The 19,505-nt window shown below is 37.6% G+C and overlaps 1 protein-coding gene across 1 annotated transcript in view; it reads left to right on the top strand.

Annotated features, from left to right (window-relative positions):
- The window catches only part of NCKAP5 (NCK associated protein 5), a 346,786-nt gene that overhangs the window by 173,372 nt on the left and 153,909 nt on the right, over nt 1-19,505 (top strand). Inside the window, exon 5 of the mRNA XM_057366537.1 lies at nt 2,592-2,725. Within this exon, the coding sequence (XP_057222520.1) occupies nt 2,592-2,725 (134 nt within the window). The remainder of the gene's footprint in view (nt 1-2,591; nt 2,726-19,505) is intronic.

Here is a 19,505-nt window from a genome sequence, read left to right as displayed (position 1 = left end):
TGTTGTTGCTGTGCAGCTGTCCAGTGGGCAACTCTTTGCCCCACTCCTACAGGAGAATTTTGGTAGCTGGGAGGAAAACCCAGAATTTCAGGGCCAGAGGTCAGTGCTTTTGTTCTGGGCTTGTAGCCTTGTGACTGGTTTGTTGTTCATCTCTAAAGCTGAAAGGAGCAGGAGTTTTGTACAGCACCARTACCTGCTCATAAAATTAATACTGTGTTGTAATTCTTGCCTGTGAGGTGGCTGTATTGGAATTGGACATTTAGGTCCTTCCAGAAGTTCCTAATGTTTAGGGATTTCATTCCTGTAATGCTATTGTTGTAATGCACATTTGTTGCTCATTTACAAGTATTTTTTTTAAGGTAATTTTTACATTCTTCTAAAGAAAAAAGCCCCCATGCGGATGTGCTGCTCTTTTTGTGTGGGATGGYAACACAGATTTCCCCACATGAAGGAGTAAATGGCAGCAGCAGCATTCTCTGACCTATCAGCAAGAGGTCAATGAAACCTAGAAATGGCTTACACAGCTCTTTTGAACCGAAGGGAGAAGTTTGGGAGTGTGAATCTCTGGTATTCAGAGTGGCACCTGAGTTTCTTTCAAGGTGGCTTCTCAGTTCCCGTAGGGACAGCTGCATATTCAGTTTTAAGCCCAATTTCTGTAGACACCACTATCTTCTGAAAGCTTTTCTCAAGTCCTAGGTGATAATTTTATATTTATTTTATGTCATTTTCCTTGTTACTCACTGGCTGAGGAGGTCCTAGATGTCCCTTGAGCAGCAGTGAAACTTCCTACAAGACAAGATGCTGACAGCATTCAGTGAGAGCCTCTGGAGCAGTATCATTTTGAAGTTGGCATTGATGGGATCTAAGCTGGAGCAAAACTGACTGCTGTGAATATTCTTCCCACCTCATTAGCCTGAGCTATCCTTTGTGAGCCTTCTGTACAACTGCTGTGGATCTCCTGCCTGGTGCTGAACTCTCTGCTTTTCCTCCTGTGGCAGAAAGCAGGGATTACTYAGCACCTGGCAGGATGTGGTTATGTAACACGAAGGACAGTAATTARATCATTTAGTCAGAACAATGTATTTATTTGCCAGCAATTTGTTTCTTGTGAAGTTTTCCATTTTCCAGGTATTGCAGATGGCCAACCAGACAGAACCCCTCTGTTCTCTGAGTAATTCCTCCTATTTTTTTCAAAAGCATATAGATATTTCATTTAAACCTTTGCAGCCTCCCTTTGTGGCATCTGCTTATTTATCACTGTCTTTAAGATCCGTTTTCCACKTGGCAATGTTCATATTTTTGGTCCCCTGGTTACTGCTGTTGTAAATTATTATCCAGTAAGATTTATAGCTGTGAGATTCGTACAAATAACCTGTCTCTCCCATTTAATGGCTTATCTCTAAGATACCTTTGTTATTTACTAATGAAACTGTACGGGTAATTTTTATATAAATTTTTGCAGGTATGCCATGAAAATTTAGGTCAGACATGGAACTATGTCAGGCTGTCTGACAGGTTACAAATCTCCTGCACCGTAGGCACAAAGCAGATGGGTGGTGAACCCACAGTAGCTTTGCAATGTCTTAACCTGTTCCTAACACTGCAACCCCATTGCTGACAGGGTATAATTCACTGCCACGTAAAATGCTTGGGGGTTTTACTGACTTGTAATCTCATTTAAATTCACAWGGATAAAATTTAATTTAATTTTGTTTCCGTTTACCAGGGTCACATAGAAAAGGATGTAAATACATTTTTTAATTGCAATAGCATTCTTTATAACTTCTAAGTTAAATTCTCTGTTCCTCTTCAATTATATTAAGCCACTATTGAAATAGGTAGGTACCCTTTAGATGATGTTCTTTCTTTCTTTAAAATAAAAAGGTTAGGCCATGACATATGTAGATTTCTCCAGGTAATGCCGTAAGTTGTGGGTTGGGTTTTTGGGTCCKTATTTTTAAGAGTTAGCAACACCCATATGTTACTTTGCCTTGGAGAACTGTTAGTAAAATTAATTACTTTTTTTAGTACTTTTATTGCTCTCATTGGTTTGTTTTGTACTTAGTTTAAAAAAAACATATTAATTGTCATAATATTTCATTAAGTAAATTCAAATAAACTCTGTTCTACTGATAGGGTTCCTCCTGTCAGCCAAAACAAGAAAACCAGTGGCTGCAGAATCAGGTTTTCTTCTTTGTAAGGTYAAAACATTCAGGGATGGGTGACAAGTTGTCCTCTTGACTTGTTTCATGCTTCCCATGTCTGAATACAAGCAAGATGGGTCACAGATCTCAAGTAAAATTTTCACATTTATTTTGAATGGAGGTGAAAAAAAGGAGCTTTGAAGGGGAGGGTTKGTGTTTGTTTTTCAATGTGCTGACATTCATGAGTGAGCCATGGAGGGGTAGCTCASTGTGATGGGATGTTCTGAAAGACTTTTTCTTTCTGTAACACTGCTCCACAAAAATGATGGGACTGGATTAGTAGGTAAATTATTTTGGTTTTTGAATTATTTTTCTCAAATCTCATTTTTTTCCCAAAAGTGTGGTTTATGTGTAAAATTAATAAACAAATTTTTTATGGTATTTCAGCGTGAGAAGCTGATACATGAGTTGGAGGAAGAAAGACATTTAAGGCTTGAGAGTGAGAAAAGATTGCGGGAGGTGACCCTGGAGTCGGAGCGGAGCAGAGCTCAGATGCGGGGGCTGCAGGAACAGTTTTCCAGGTATGTTACATGAATAAATTTCATTTAAAACATAGGAAGAATGTACTTKGGTGAAGAATCATTGCTCAGACCTGTTGATAACTTGAATGGATCTAATCTAAGGCAAAAACTGCTCTCCTTCTGAAATTCTGTAGCCATCACATTGCTCTTGGCCAAATTATTGTTGGAATACTTGAAGGATCTATGCCATCATTCATTGAATTCATCATGAGTGGTGAAAATTTTAATTTCTAGGGATTTTGCATTTGCTAGAATTCTCAATAATTTTCTAACTGTAGGTCTTCACTTCTCAAGRAATACATACCACTTGTAAGTCAGTGTGTGGCTGTTTGTTTCTGTTAAACAAGAATGGCTTTAGTCAATCTGAATAAAGAGAGGAAAAAAGAAATTGAAGCCTTTTGGCAGCTTTGGGCAAGATCATCCTGCTTGGACTTGCTTCAAATCTCTTKCTGCATTGCCTGGGCCAGAGCTTTGGGCTAGAACAGAGCTCCACTTACAAGAGAACCAGCCTAGAATGGGGATTAACACAAACTATTCATATGATAATAGTAAAGATTTGAGTTATTTTTGTTATTATTGTTTTCATGATGCATGATGAGGTCTTGTACATCAAACAGATTTTTTTCATTGTTTTTGTCATGTGAACAGAATCAAAACAATCAAAAAATCAAGACAGATAATGGAATTTCATGTTGTATATTTTCCATCAAGGCTGAATATTAACTCATTCCCTTGGACCGCTGAATTGCTGAAAAGCTCAAGTTCACTTTAATAACGTGAAAAAAACCTGGAGGGTTATTTTTTTTCATTGATTAAGTTTCTTGGGGTTTTTAGGGTTTTCTGCTTTGGGCATTTTTTGTGGCTTTTTTTCTTCAGTGTTTGCCATGCTGCTCCTCTGATTTGAATCTGGGTWTCTAGGCAACACGGCAAAAACCATTGATAGCAATAATAAAATCTATTCTCCTCTGTTATTTTGTGTTCAGAAAATTTGCATTAATTCTCTCCAGAATTCAAAGAAACTATTTCAAAAACCATAAAGTGTTCAGTTAATTCTGAAATTCTCCACGAAACAATGCTAAGGATATTTCTTTTTTAGTTTTACRTTGTTCCTCTTTGTTGATCCTTGGTTTCAATTTTACTTATTCTGATGAGACTCCTGGAGAATATACACAAAATAAATCCAACCCATGAGTATTCYTGGTTAGAATATTTTGCTCCATTTTATATTAATCTTTGCTTAAGGAAGAATTTCCTGAGGTTCTGATTTTAGAACAGTATTATTGTTGCAATAGGTAGAAACCTTGGAAATTAACTTTGAAGGTGATGGAGCCATGATTAAGAAAAGAAGGGGAGATGAGGGGGAGCCAATCTCCAGAGCAATGCTCCCAGTACCTTCATAAAACTTTAACTGTTGCCTATTCAGATCTTTTCGGGAAAGCTCTTCATTATTCCTGTGGACCTGCAGTAGTCTGATTCATTTCTACCGTGTTTCTGGAAAGAATAACTATTTTATTAGTTAGGATCCCTGAAGTCCACTATCTTCAAATTAATCCATTCTTTTTCTTCCGTTGCTATTTGCGGTGGAGCTGCTCGGGTCTGTTGAGAAGCAGAGGGACGCGAGTTSTTTGAATTAAAGTTGTTTGTCTCTTTATGTCTGTCCCTCTGATTTAGATAAAGGTGAAGGCCATCTAAATCAGCATTATGTTCTTTTTAAGGCTGTCTGCACGTTGGCTAAACTGTTTGAAGGCAAACTTAAATATCACTTTTCATTAATGGCTACTTGGTGGGCCCTGTTATTCCAGTGAGGAAAACTCCTGTCGGCCTCATCAGGCTGTGGTTTATTTTAGTGTAGGCCAGATGTTGGGAAGAGAATGTGTCACTTAAATCCTTCATTTTATTTTAAAACATTATGTTTGTTATGAGGAATATTAAAGGTTATTTTTGGTAATGTTTAGTAGAATAACAAATATTAAGATATTTACTTGTACAAACAGACTTTCTCCCTAAATGAGTGTATTTTTTCTTACCCTGCTTGAACAGATAATGAAACTGGAAGCTGGATAATCTTGTGCTGCCTAGAGATTTTATATTGTTTGAAGGATTTGCAATGCTTTTYCTTAATTTGAGCACAATTAAACAGGGCAAGACAAATGTGGGGTGGGTGGGAGGAAGTGTTAAAATCAACTGAACTGGAAGAATTTTGGAAGAGGATGACTAGAGAATAATACTGTGKGCTCAAACATTCTTTATTTTAGATGCAGATAGACTAATCTAAGAACATATACTATAGCATAAATATTTTAAATATGTATAATTCCTGAACTGAAGGGATTTACCTAGACATTTCTACATGTATCTCTTTACATTTCAAAGTTTTCTTTACTTGATTGAAAGAATGAAATATAATAGTTGGTGGTAATCTGTAAATTGACCTTTRTGACCAGGAGAGCAATGCTGCCTATTCCTAAATAAAATTGTGTGAAAAATTTAATCTGTCATATAAGCATATAGTGTGAGATTGAGAACTTCAGAAGGTGAGGGGGTTTCTTATTGATTGACGTTTCTGTTGTTACCAAGTAAGCAATATTTCAGCCTAGTAGTCTGAAATAAATCSAAGTTCTCTTTCTTAACACCTGTATAAATCTGCCAGAGCCTTAAAGTGACACAGTAGTTAGTTTGATAAATATGTGATACCTGATGAAAGAGCTTTTAAAACCAAGGTTTTTTCCAGAATTGTGTGTCCATGGGGTTTTAAATTTGCTTTTTAATTTTATTGGAGGTGAGTGTGTTTGAGATGTGAAGAAACCCTGCAGGAAAAATATTTAATACTAAAGTTCTGTTTTTACACTGCAGTTGGATGCAGTTATCTTTGCATTGCTGTGGCATAAGCTCACCTTGAGTTGAAATACTTGCTGTTCTCTTTCTTAAACCCACTGAGATCTGTTGCTTTGCTKCAGCTGTTAAATTCCATAAGGCTCTTTTTGGCATGACAATGTACAGCTGCATGTTGCTCAAATGCACAGAGACCTACCCTATAAAAACAAATCAGCCCAGTTTCTTCTAGGACAGTGCCATGCAGTCTGACTTTCCCATTTTTGTTGTTTATAGGTGCCATGATAGTTCACCATTTAGGTTAGTAGTATGTCTGCTGCCTCTTTATCCAGCTCTGGATAAACTAGGTTATTTTTTTTTGTCTGTTTTGTTGATGTTGCTTGTATTTGTTGTTGTTTATTTTTGGGCGGGGTTTTTTTGCTTGCTCAAAGTTTAACATAATTTCTCCTTGAACTTCTCACATCTTGAACATTATAAAAGAAAATACACAGTGTCTCATTTAACTCCTAGTTCTTGGTTTCAGCTGTGCTTTTCCAGCTTTCAGCATTTTCCTACAGCAGTAGGAGCAGAAATGCAACAACTCTGCCCGCAGCAGTAGGTGTGATTTATAGCATCATTCTAAAAAGCACACTAATAGACACAATATAAATTGATTACATTTCCCTGCTGTACATCAGTAAGCAATAGAACTTCTTGTCTGCTGAATGCATAGTTCAGGTGACTCTAAAATGGGATTAAATGTTAAAGCAGCAAAAGAGGTAGCCTTACTTAGGTTACTTTGATTACTATTTTGGTCTGAATAAAACAAGTTCAATAAACACTATTATAAAGTGTATCTGTGAACAATAATAGAAGAGCCCATTATCAAATCTTAAAATCCCTTTTGGGTCAATTTCAAAAACTCTTTCAGTTAAGGTTGTGTTGTTTATTGGTATCAGTGTCTGWGAGTGGAAAAGTGCCTCAGGCTTTWAAGAATGGATGTTATTGGAAAAGTAGGAAATGGTCCTTGTTTGGTGTGCCAGGGTCCTGTGAAAGKGATGAGTGCCATTCTCATTAGCCTGTACATTCCCCTCACATTAATATTGACCATAGGGCTAAGACTGTTGCTTCTGACAAGGGAAAAAAATGATTATTCCAACACTTGGCATAAAAATACTGTAGGGGTGTTGGTTAGGGCACATCCTTCATGTTTTTTTCCAATTACTGTTAATTCCCCTTGCTCCATTCTGTCTTGTGAGCAGGTGAGTGGGAATGGTAACTGTTTTCTCACAGCTGTGATAAGGAGAATTTTGGCATTGCATCAGCATGGGATATTGAGTGATGACATTGTGATTTTGAAGATCTGCTCTATCTGGAGGTCAGAGCTGCTTTCACCTCAGTGGCCTCACTGCCATGACTGATAATCCACATACAACAATGTGCACTTCCATGTCTGGGAGGTGTACATCAGCTCAGTAGGCCGTGTGGCTGCTCACTTTGTCTAATGTCAACCATTAATAGCACTTTAATCTAATTTATTGGGAGATTAAAATGCTCTCCTGACAGCTGTTGACAGTATTCCTTGATTCTGTCATAGCAGGGAAGGGTAAAATGCCATGTGGGAGTTCACTCCTTTTCTCAGAGGGAGATAACAGAGGAAGCTGTCTGCAATTTTCCTCATTTGTGCATTCCTGCAGTAACCTCCCGTGATTCTCCCTGCATGGTCTGTGTGCAGGGTTATTGTGGGAGCCAGGGTGGCCCAGAGATGGAGTTTGAGTCGAAGGCTGGGTGTCAGGGTCGTGGGGGAAGCTGCTGGACTCTCCAAACCTTGGGACATTGGGTGAATGCTGCTTTTCTGGAGCTCTGACTCACTGCTTTAGGATGTTGACCTTGTCTTTTGATTAGAATTGACAGAATTAAAGAATGAAGTTTCTTGTAGATTAACACAGTTGGGGTGAGTATATTAGTATTTTTATTTATGTGCATCTACACCWTTTAGGTACATAGTTCATCTATAATAGTTACTCAGAACTGTCAAGCATTATTCTGAGTAAGATCAAGGAGCTTTTGTGTGAATAGTTTTCATCTGGCAGAAAATACCGGAATGGTTTTTCTAAACTCGTGAAATTAAGGCCGAAGAGGAGATTGCCCCAAGTTGTACATGGAGTTTGACCYCACTCAGTTTCTGGGCTACTTTTCACTAAATGTGCTGTTTTCTTATTGTTTAACCAACAAGAAGTAACACAGAAATTTTATAWTTTTTGATAGCAGGCTTAATTTTTCCCACTCTTTAGTTCTCTGTATGAATATGGTGGTTTTGAAAGCACATGCACATGAGAAATACCTACAATGTGTGTCTTGCTCTGTTTTCTTCAAAAACAAAATTTTCATTCTCACATTAGAAACCATCAGGTTGAAATATTTTCGTACTGAAATTGAGAAAAAAAACAAAAGCAATGAGCTCATAGTGGCTGCAGAGGACTGAAGAACCAGGTAAACTGGAAACACAGAAGTCATGCCAAGACCAGAAGTTGCAGCAAACTCTATTGTATGATGTATAGTGACTCTTGCTGCGCTTTCAGAGAGCAACCCTTTGCTTGCTCCAGGCATTGTTTGAGATGCACAGGGAGGGAYCTGCAGTTCTCCATCTCCTGTGGACTCTGAAGGCACTGAGGCCACATTAGGAGCCAGCCCAATTTCAGCACCCCAATGCTCTGGTAAATCATGTGCTGGTGTTTCATGACAGCCCTGCTGAAAGCTTCTTGCACGGGGTCCAGGGAAATAGGTAATTTTATTGTCCRCAGGCAAAACCRTGGTGATCTGTGTGCTCMGGAAATCCTGTGTCTGGTTTGGATTTGTCTGTGTGCTCACAGAATGCATCATASTTCTGGAAGTTTGCATCTGGTGCTTTTACTGATTTCTCAGACATTAAATGATATTCTGCTTCCTGTTTCATTGGGATAGAAGTCTCCAMAGTCTGGTTTATTCATATAAAAATTAGATCCATCCTTCTGAACCTGAACATGGGAAATTCCCTACTTCAGATTGTTCATGTATCTTCCTCTTTTAAAAAATTATCTMCCTGTTATAATATCTGTATAATAAAAGAATATTGAAAAGGAAATAGAGGAAATACCCAGGCAGTGTGGTGAAAAAGGTCTTAAATCCTTACAGAGGAATAATACCACAGAGAGTCACCTGTGAAACAGTATTGTCATTTACTTTTTTGAACCCAGTAGTTCAAACAGTTCTGTATAAATGGAAATTTATCCTAGTAAATTGATTAGAGAAGGTAAACTGGGTAAGAACAGGTGAGAAAAAGGCCAGCAAAGAACAAGTGTTATCTTAGGATCTGTTATGGATGACTCACATGAAATAAAAGGCTATTTTTAAAAGCATCAGTCTGGTTTGAGCTGCAGGATTGTCCAGCAGAACTGTTCTCTACACCMACCCAGTTACTCCTTGTCTCTTAGACTTCTTGTCAAAGTGGTGTTGTACAATGGCACTTTTTATTAATGACCCCTTTCTCATATGGCAATTACAGGAAAATTTTCAAACCTCCATTGGCTATACCTTTCCCAGCTGGTGGTCTTTTATGTTCCTTTCAGTCACTCAGGAGATGTCCACGCTTCGATTTCCTCAAAGTGAGCATTCTCCCTGGAGAGTCAACAAGACACACACCTTTAAAATCAATATAAATAAGATTTCATKATTAGTTTAAAGTTGCTACCCAAACAACATGGATTTATGCCGTTTTAGGTTACTGATCCTTTCAGACTTGTGCTTTCTTTTGTCACATGGTTGAAACCCCATGCTTGATATGGAATTTACAGATTACGGACTGTTTCTCTTTACTAATGAATCAGAGAGAATTGTGAGTTTATGATCACAACTTTGTAGTTGTTTTCCTGTTAGATGCTTGAGGTGGCTTGTATTAGTAATTTTTCTGTACTATAAAACTTGTGTTGTAAACTGTAAATGTATCATTAATGGGCAGTGGTGTGCATTCAGATTGATGGTGGTAGGTACAGAGCAAATTAAACCATGAGGGAATACAGTGATTAAAAAGCTGGCATAAAATCAAATTATCTTCRTAGTTATACTTCTCTTTTATGAACATGATTGGAATTTTCAAATGTTTGTTGGTTGACTGAGCCTAAATTTTACCTTTACAGTTTTACATCAAGCTAAACTAGGGAACCTACACTTCCATTTTAATTGCAAGCAGATAAAATCTGATCCTGAAAAGTTCTCATCCCTTTYAAGATGCTGGTGTGACTTCTTTAAATCTGATCTGGTGGGTGGCATYCCTGTCYATGGTGGGGGARTGGGAAGTAGRTGATTTCTAAGGTCCTTTCCCATCCAAACCATTCTGTGATTCACCTCTYGTTAAGGGCAGAAGGAAAAGTGTGTTTGAAGTACTTTTGGGGAGCTTAGTGCCTTAAATAGTAGGGAGGTACAGATTTGTGAAAAGAGGAGATAATGAAATCTGACCATTGTCTCTCTGGGCAAAATAATAGAAGAATACTTTGTTTTTTCTAGATTTAAAGCAAGGTTTTCTGTTTTTCATGTGTATGTGAGKCAGGGAGGAGGAAAGGCCTTTCTTAAAAGGCACTCCAAAGGAAATTGTACAAGAAACAGAATGGGAAAACAGGCACAAAGCTGTCCCTGTCTTGGTACCACCTGTTGTACCCAAAGGTGAGCCCTGCAGATTGGGACAGTGGCTCTCCTGGGAGAAACTTTTGTGGAATCATCTTTRCTCACAGTTTGCATAGCTGGCTTTCTAATGCTGATGTGGAAGGAAACAGCTGGTCTTTGAATGTGACCAATACATAATTTGCAAATGTAATCAGTTTCTCATCCTGCTTGCACAACCTTTTAAGTATCCACACTAACTAATGAAAATAGAAATCTGCTTGACTTGAGGTGGTAATGCATTTTTTCAACCTAGTAGCAATTGGTAGTCTGCATAGATTGGATTGTTTCACAGGAGAATTATTATGGTAATTTTAATTTTATCTTAGAACTTGTAATTATTCCATGGTGTTGTTCTAATGTAACAGGCTGTGCAGCAGTTCATTTATTTTTCAGTGCTYAAGATTGGACAGGGCAACTTAAAAATTTAATCTTATTCTTTTACCGAAACATTTTGGGTGTGTATTTTACTCTATGCACACATTTCAAATACAATTATTAAAGGTTGCAATGAGTATAGTTAAACTGAAAAGCTATTACACTAGATGCAAAATTTTTTTTTGGAGTTTTGCTTCTCAGGGTCTATGATAAACATAAGAGAACAGGAGAGAACAGGATGGAATTTATTCTCCTTGTATTGGTTTGTAGACCCAGTTATTAAAATTATTCATGCCTTACTCTGATACTACATTTTCATAGATGCTCTACAGGTCTGTCCTCAGGGATTTATTTCCTGAAGGCCTAAGAAGTTTGTTTCAGCTGCACAGATGTTGTTTGTTCATTTTCTTGATATATGTCATATAGAGGAAAAAATGGGATTTAAAAAGTAAAATATGCTTGTTTTTAGTCCATCAGTTTCAGCAAGGACAGCTGTGAGATCTTTCTTTTGCTTCTCCTCAGGTTTAGATCCAGACTTAGCAGRGGGAATGTCCCTTGGAAAGGAACAGGCATTTATTTCCCTTCTTAAGAATGAAACATTGAGGGACAGATGGAGCAGTTTTAAGTCCTCCAACCTGATTCAAACTATTCAAATAAATAAGGAAAATTGATGGACTAGATGCTCACCAGCTCCTGAAAGGTGCCAGGTAACTGCACTAAAAATGCAATCATAAGAGTCACGTGTATTTGGCTTATGGCAGGAAGGGACCTCAGCAATTACCATGGGCTTTGTCTGTAAAGGGTTAATTGCTACACTCCTGATATTTTTTGCAGTATCATTAATCATCCCGAACTTATTGCTATAACTCCTACCTGTACAGGGATTCTGTTACAATTTAGTAACAATTACTGTCTTCTTTTTCAGATAGCTTTTATTGTAGAGCGTTGCCCAAAATCTTAACGTGATTATCTTTGGTCATAATGTGTGCTTCGGGCTGCAGATACTGTAAGSAAATGTAGATTGATTTGCATGATTGTTTCAGTTTTAATGTGGTTTTAATTCCATGKGTAGTGCCTGCCCCATGATCTCAGGTTTTACGAATTGGGCACTACTGCCCTTCAGTATTAAATAGCGTTAATTAAATATGTATTTCAGGAAACATCCATCTTCTAAACATGCAGTATAAAAACTACAAATCCTGAAAACATTGTCCAAAGGATGTCAGTACAATGTTGTATTGCATGAAACAACGAGCTCCTCTTGTGACAACCAGCTAATTAAGGATTCACTGCAAAAGGATGCAGAGAAATTACAAATCCTGTTCAGAAMAAGTCACATCATTGAGATCACTTTTAGCCTTTTAGGTTCCATTCTCTTAGTTTACATTTTACCTTGGAGATTTTTCTTTTGCATCATTCTGTTTCATGGTAACTGAACCCGAGTTCAGTGGCTTTCTAGGAAGATAAGGGATTTTACTCTTCTTGGTTTTCACTACCACTCCAGATAGGAAGGAAGAAGTGGCATGCCAAGGAAGAGTGCATTTGTCATGAGAAAAGTTGTTAGGAGGAGATGTGAGATGCTGAGGCTTATCACTGCAAGGAGCAGAGMTCTCTGTAGTCTTGTTTTGGCTCAGGAGGTTGTGCTGCATTTTAGAACTTGACATACCTTTTTCTGCAAGTGTTTTTAATCATCCTTTTTGTTCTTCTGTATTTATGGGATTTAATTGTCCATTTTTCCATGCCAGTACCTAGCAGAGAAAGCACATCCTGCTGTACATCTTGCCTGAACTGAAAATCCGAGCCAGTTGTGTGGTTTGAACTGAGTTTTCATTCTCTAGCAATACAGATTAGATTATTAAGTTGTAGTACCCTTATCAGTGTTTACAAGCTGCAGTCTGTTAATGGAATGAGTGTGGCATGGGTTGAGGCATTGCCTCACCTGATCAGAAGGTAACATTTTTCTGTCTCTAGCTGTAGGTTTCATCCTTCATCCTAAAGCCCTTTTGTAGGCCCTGAGTTGATTGTGGCTTTATTGCTGCATTCATCTGGCAGATTCCTTCCAGTTTGCATCTACTAACCATGAGAAAGCTGATCCTTTATAGGTCATGGATGGATGATAAGCAAGTAACAATAAACCCTTGTATATATTACTTTGTACTGGAAAAATAAGAAAACAAAAAATTCTGATCAACTCAATTATTTTATGGGTGGCAGGTGAGGCTGAGCAAGTTAATCAGTAGATTAAAAATCCAGGGACTTGATTAATTACAGTCACAATTACAGCATATCAAAGTGAGTCTGTTTTAAGAGTGGTCTGCAGTGGCGATCCCTCCCATTGCCTTGTCGAGTGCAAGTGTCTCTCAAATTATTAATTCTGTTAAACACCAAGTATTTTTTCATCTTCTGAAGTACTGTAAATTGCTGCTGCTATGCTTTCATTCTCAAACAGCAGAGAAAAAACACAAAACAATCCAACTGTCGAGGTCTTCCTTAAAAGGCAAATGTCTGCCAAATTCTATTCTTACTTCATAGTCTCAGCCCTTCACTGAGAAAAGAGCTCATTTGGTCTAAGCCTATGCAGTAGTGAATCGTGGGAGGGTCTCTTATGTTGGTGTGAATTTAGTGTAGAATGTTAAGAAAATACTGAGTTTCAAAGAGGCCATTTGGATTTGTTTCTGAAATTTTTATGGACAATGTTATTGTACGAAAAAGGAGAATAATGGGTCACTGGTTTCACTAATTTTCTATTTTAATGAGTGTCCTTGTAAAAATATTTTAAATACTTTGGGTTTCATTCTGCTGAAATTTATAGCCATGCAAAATAATGAGCAATATTTTCCTATTCCAGACTTGCCTGCATTTCACTATCAGCCCTGTGCTGTGTATTTTGTGACATATTTAGTGTTTATTGCAGTGCTATATGTATATTCTCAACCTGTGTGTAATAGGACAATTACRCTGGCAACTGCAATGTGAAACACAGGCTTCAGGATCCATTGTAGCACTGGCAGGATGAGAAATGTCAGTTGAGGTTGTCGCAAGAGGTTTCCTAATCCTGCTGAAATAGAGTGAGATTCTTTCTGAATCATTGCCATCTGGAGTATATGAAAATTTGAAATAACCTTTTATCATTAGGTTGGCACATGTTACGGAGCTCGGTTGGCATTGATGAAGTCCTAATGAGATGAAATACTGTGCAAWGAGAAAAACTCACTGCTTCATTATTTTGTCTATTCTTCAAAACCCTGCTCTCCAATTTATGAAGTTTATTGAGTAGTTAATAATGTTTTAAATCTAAAAGATACAGTCTTTGTTTACAATAACCTGGCATTTTAATATGGTTATTAATCTAGTTATAAATACAAACCAGCATGCCTGTGGTGGAGAGTAATTTTTATTTCATATATAACCAGGTAATTTAATTCACTTTCTCCATTTTCTTGACTTGCTCTACTTATTTGATAAGCATTTGTTGCCCATACATGTTTATGTCTAAAATTAGGCCAAGAGGCTTCATGCCCCACCTTGTCAGGAACACTCATGGCACATAATCCTTCTATGATGTGATGTCACCGTGCCCACTGTGGAGTATTTGTTATGTCCATTGCACACCTATTCTGTGCTGAACTGCTCTTATTTGTAGTACASACAGATACTGCTCAGTTTATTCATGTTTGCTCTTGTATCAGTTTAATTTTACACATACATGCTGACTAACACCCAGCAGAGTTTCTGAATGGCCAGTTTTACAGTTCTTGCATTCCTGAGAGACTGAAATCTGCTGAGTATCTGCTGTTTGGCAAAGCTCATGTGATCAGGCACATTTCTAGTTAAAATATCAATATCGTTTGGAATCCTAATCACCTTGGATCTTCAGTCTGTGCCTCAGTTCTTGTTCTGAAGGGTTAATCATGTTGTTCAGAGAGCTGGATGATGGTCCTCTTCACTGTTCAGATTAAACAATATAAAGTCTGAGAGGTACTGCTGGATTTAGAAGATGAAGGATTAGGACTGTTTAACTAATGCCTTTGAGGATGTGATTTCATTCTGATGCTTAARTTGAAGTGGGCCAGTGTTTTTTTTATCCCATATAGTAGATAAGAATATATTTTGTTTTAAGCATCCTGTTTAGTCTCTGTATATTCTTATGTAATTCTAACAGAAATTTATGTCTGCRGTAYTGAGATTAATTTAACATTTAAAGARTGCCAGCCAATTCTTGTGCTAGTTCTGTTTATTTCTGCTACGCAGACAAACTCAAAATGTTGCTAGTTATTCTGTTAGTGATACTGCTCTCAATTTCATAAATGCRTTGGGATTAAATTAAAAAAGTAGCAACATCTTTTATTTCTTAATGTTTTGTATGTGAAGTTTTCATTTAAACTTCCCAATGCATCTGCTGTTGTGTGTTGTTTGCACATAGCAGCAACAGTAACGCAGGTGATACACAAGARTACATTTTAGGCATTCTGAGAGCTTGATTTACCTGCTTTGTTATGATTTTCCAAGACAAGTGCTGGTTTTACAGTAAACTAATAGCCTGTGAAGCTACAGAGATAAATTAAAAAGAAAAACAACATTCCTTCTCCCATCAGAATATTTAAGGGTAAGTCTAGATTGGGATGGAAGCTCATGTGTCAGTGTTCAGTAACTCAGCACCAGAACTGGTGTCTGCCTCTGTATATTCTCCAATCCTGTTCCCCCAAGGAATATTCCTGGGCTGCCATGCAGGGAGCTCCTCAGTGCAGGGCTTTTGGTCAGGATCCACACCAGCTYGGGTTATTCGAGCTGCAGCACTGCTTTTGATGAAGAGGATGCACATTCTGCAGAAATAACATTCAATAAAGCATGTTAGGAAGACAAGCAGTGCTTTCAAGGAGAAATAATCACACTTTCTGAAATTTAAAATGTGCATTTGAAAAATACATTAATTTAATAAGTGATAGTAACAGCCTCATTGCCTTCCTGGACTGTGGAAATAGAGAAGATTTGTAGAGATTGGTCGTGTCTCATGTTACAGAAGCTGATACAAGTCTAATAAATAATAGGATCTAATAATTCAGGGTGTCCCTAGCTTGAAATTTTCTGTTTCTGACCTGAAGAAACAGTTGTGTAGACATGTTCCACCCTTTGTTTTTCTATATCTAAACCACTKGGATTTAAAAGAAGATTATGAAAATGATTCAAAATCTCTTGGGATTTGTTTCCTCTGTTGTCTTCTAAATGAAAATAGTGACGTTTCACAACTAAGCAGAGAAATTTTGAGCAATTCACTAGCTCATATTGCTGTGAAATTATATACAGCATTAAGAAATAGAATGGGAAGTATTTAAACACTGAAAAAACCCCTTGGTAGCTGAAAATCTGGTCCATCCACCAGGTCAAAAAAAGAATGAAAGACAAATGAACTCTAAACAGATGTCAAGTCTTTGAAAGACAGATTGCATTTAATGGAAGCCAYAAAAATGTTTCAAGTGGCTACTGACCCCATTATTTCTAACCCCATACTCAGTGGCAGATCATCAGACCTGATGCCTTTCAATGTAGTTGTACGTGTATGCTCATAAAAATCCTTCCTTGTGGTCCTCTGCAATAATCCAGCACTTGCTTTGGTGTTGTGTTCTTAATGAGTGAGCCACAAAATACCCCAGTCCACCTGAATCTGGTGTGATTAATCAAAATTGTGCAGTTATGTTATGAAATGGGATCTGTGGGCAGAGTTAGGGATTATAGCACAGAAAGTGTGTGCCTTTWCYYYKRMYMMRSCMAMYWAMCCCCMWTWAAAAAGATCCAACAGCTGAGGGAACTGAGCAGGAAAAGGGACCACTCATTGTATGTCTTGTCTCCCTTTCCAGAATCAAGAGTGGTAAATTCAGGTAACTTGTGCTTAATGGGGAAAGAAACACTGGAATGCTTCTTGTCAAGAATTTAAAATGATATTTTTAAAAGCATATTTGAAAACAAAGCAAGGCTAAGCATTTCTTACAAAATTGTAGGGTTTATGGCAGTACTTTAAGATTAAAGGTGTTCAGAATAGGGACTCAACAGGAGTTCTGCMACAACAAAATTAAATTCCCCAGTGGGATGTGAGTAGAATGGGGTCTTACAGCTGGGTCTCCTCTTCTTTAAGAAAATAACCTCATAAACAGGCCACCTGATAAATGTCTGTGTGTTTTTTTTTGAGGGGGGTGGCAAAACAGAAGACAAAGTTCATTTTGTCACCCTTTCTTATGAGTGGAGTGAAGGCTGAGAGGGAAAAGTCTTGGTTTCCTTAGAGTGTTCCCTGTGGGCCTCCCTTGCATGGGTTTGTGATGCAGGAGGTGTCACCAGGAGCTGGGGTCTCACCAGGAGCTGCTCTGGGTACTTGAGAGCCAAATCACCCAATTTCTGAGATGGGGAGTTCAGTCCCCATCTTCATGTGTCCTGTGGAGGCAGCAGAAGAAAATACTAGGAAAGGAAAAGCAAATTTGTTTGTGATACTGATATGTAAATTTTTATRTATGAGACATCTGATCCATAGAATTCAAAGTGTTTTGCAAAGTAAACCTTTTTTTTCAATAAAGCAAAGTCACACCTGAGACAATGATCCCAGTCTTGACTCTGATGGACTTCATAAGGTGTGTAATAGGATTGAGTTCTTCGTCAGGCATTGAATGTTTGCCTGAAAAACAAGGGGAAGTAACAGTTGATCAAGCCTCTTAAGCAACATTGAATTAATTTTTAAACATACTAAAAAAGATTTAAAATGGGGTAAATTGATGAGAGCAGTGTTGCTGAATGTCAGGAAAATGTCTGAATTTCCAAGCTACATGGTCTAACCACCAGTATGCTACTGATTATACAACACCTTTTAAATACATTTTCTAAAACCCTAAATTGAAAAATACCTGACACACATTTTCTAAGGTGCCTGACTATGTAGTGGAGTTTTCAGTCAGCACCAGAATTCTCACTAATCAAGAAGATGAAAGCACTGCTTACCTGGTCTAAGTCTGCAGGCTTCCAAATCGGATTAAGAATCCTTGGAATGGGAAAAAAAAATCAATCCACTGTATAATTTTAAGTTTCAAAATTTGCTGTGGCATGGATGATGCCATTAAACAAGTTGCAGGTCCAGTACAGAATATTACTCACTGCAAGCACGTTCTGATTGAGTTCTGTTAAAGCTGATTTAAAAGGTTTATTGTATTAAATGCTACAACAGAGATACCTCACTTTCAGATAAACAGCGTAATGGCAGATCATATCTTTGTAATTTCTGAACACAGTAGATTGTTATAAATGCCATTACTTTGCTCTGATATATTTTTGCAAAGAGAACAAAAGGATATTAAAAAGAAGTTGCAGAACAAGGATATGAATGAAAGGTGGGGGCAGGAATAATGCTTTTCTTATCACATGCCTGGCTTTCCTGTTTGGGGTTTAAGAAAGTCTGGCTATTAGGATGTGGATTAGTGGAAGATTCATTCTTCTTCCTGATGTAGGTCAGACCCTGGCTAACATGTGGTGAAGAAAAAGCCTGTTTTCCCAGCAGCAAGTGGGAACGGGAGCTCTGCGGACTTTGGAACAGAGCACCAGACAGAAAATGAGTGGTTCTGATGTCCCGTGTGCTGTGCAACAGATTTGAAATGTATGAGTAATGAAGGCTTCATCAGAAGAGTCTCTGCTCAGTGTGGGGCCACGTTAATGCTTTTTTTTGTAAAAGCAGCTCAGTTCCTGAGTAGCCCTTTGTGAGAAGTCGTTTGTCCAAGTCAGGAAAAGGAACTGGCAATGTCCCGGATCGTGCACAAGAGGAGTGTCCCCGGCAGAGCCTATTCACTGGAGCCTGACTTTAATTTCATGCTCAGAGAGGCTGTTTGCAGGTATTGCTTCTTTCTGGAGAAGCTTTTCTTATTGATTGTTTTAAGTCTGAGAGAATTTGAGATGACTGGTATAGTAAAATTCATAAAGCTGATTATAAACTGATAGAGTTCACACTTGTGTGCAATCAATTTCAAGAGGTCTTTAGACCCCTTTTGGAAAAYGTGGAATGTTGGTCAAAAGAACTGTTCCTTCTTTCAGTGTTTTATGTGAAATCTCATCATTTTTCATGCCATGGAAAGCATATAACATGATATGTAGCAATGTGTGATTTATGCAAGCYATGAATTTAATTTAACCATGATTTAGATACTTCTATTATAATAGTTTCATAGATTTATCATGGGCTAGTTCCATTGCAGCAAAAGTGTTCTGACAGCTTTCTTAATCTTGTCAATTTGCAATCACAATTTTGTAATAATGCTATTGTTGACTTCAAAACTAATATCCAAATTTTAGTCATCTTCTGTCTTCTTCTTCCTCTCCATTTTAGTTCAAATTTTCAAATTCTCATTATTTAAAACCTGTCATGACAATGACTTCTGAGAACTGACTGCACATAGACCAGCTCTGTCTCATGTGCACCTCAGAGTGGATCTTTAGCAGGTTTGCCTTCTTTAGAGACAAATTTACAGTTGTCATTAAGCATCCATCCTATTTATAATTTTAATATGTTTTTGCTCTTACAGTTTCATTTACATTTTTTAGATCTTTTGTCTGCTCAATTACATATTTCTCTTTTAAGGACTAGAATTTAAACCAAAGGTTAAATAAAGAGCATAGCTGTAAACAGCTGGAAGAAAACCTTACTCATAAACTCAGTATTGAGCACCTTTTTTTTAAATTTCTGTCTTCCACTGTCTGAAGTTGCTCAGTTTAGTCATCACAGTTGTAGAATAGAACTGCAGAATTCTTTTTGTGCTGTTWATTCCCTGAGTTTTTAAGCTTTGATATCAAGAAAGATGCTTGGTGTCTAGAAAGAGACAGTGCACAGGTTTGTAAATTGTATGGAGGGATTGCTTGAAAATGAGAAATT

Source organism: Malurus melanocephalus, unplaced genomic scaffold (genome assembly GCF_030028575.1).
Source record: "Malurus melanocephalus ecotype Western Australia unplaced genomic scaffold, MMel_1.1 scaffold_67, whole genome shotgun sequence".
Lineage (NCBI taxonomy): Eukaryota > Metazoa > Chordata > Aves > Passeriformes > Maluridae > Malurus > Malurus melanocephalus.
This window is presented reverse-complemented; position numbering and strand designations above follow the sequence as displayed.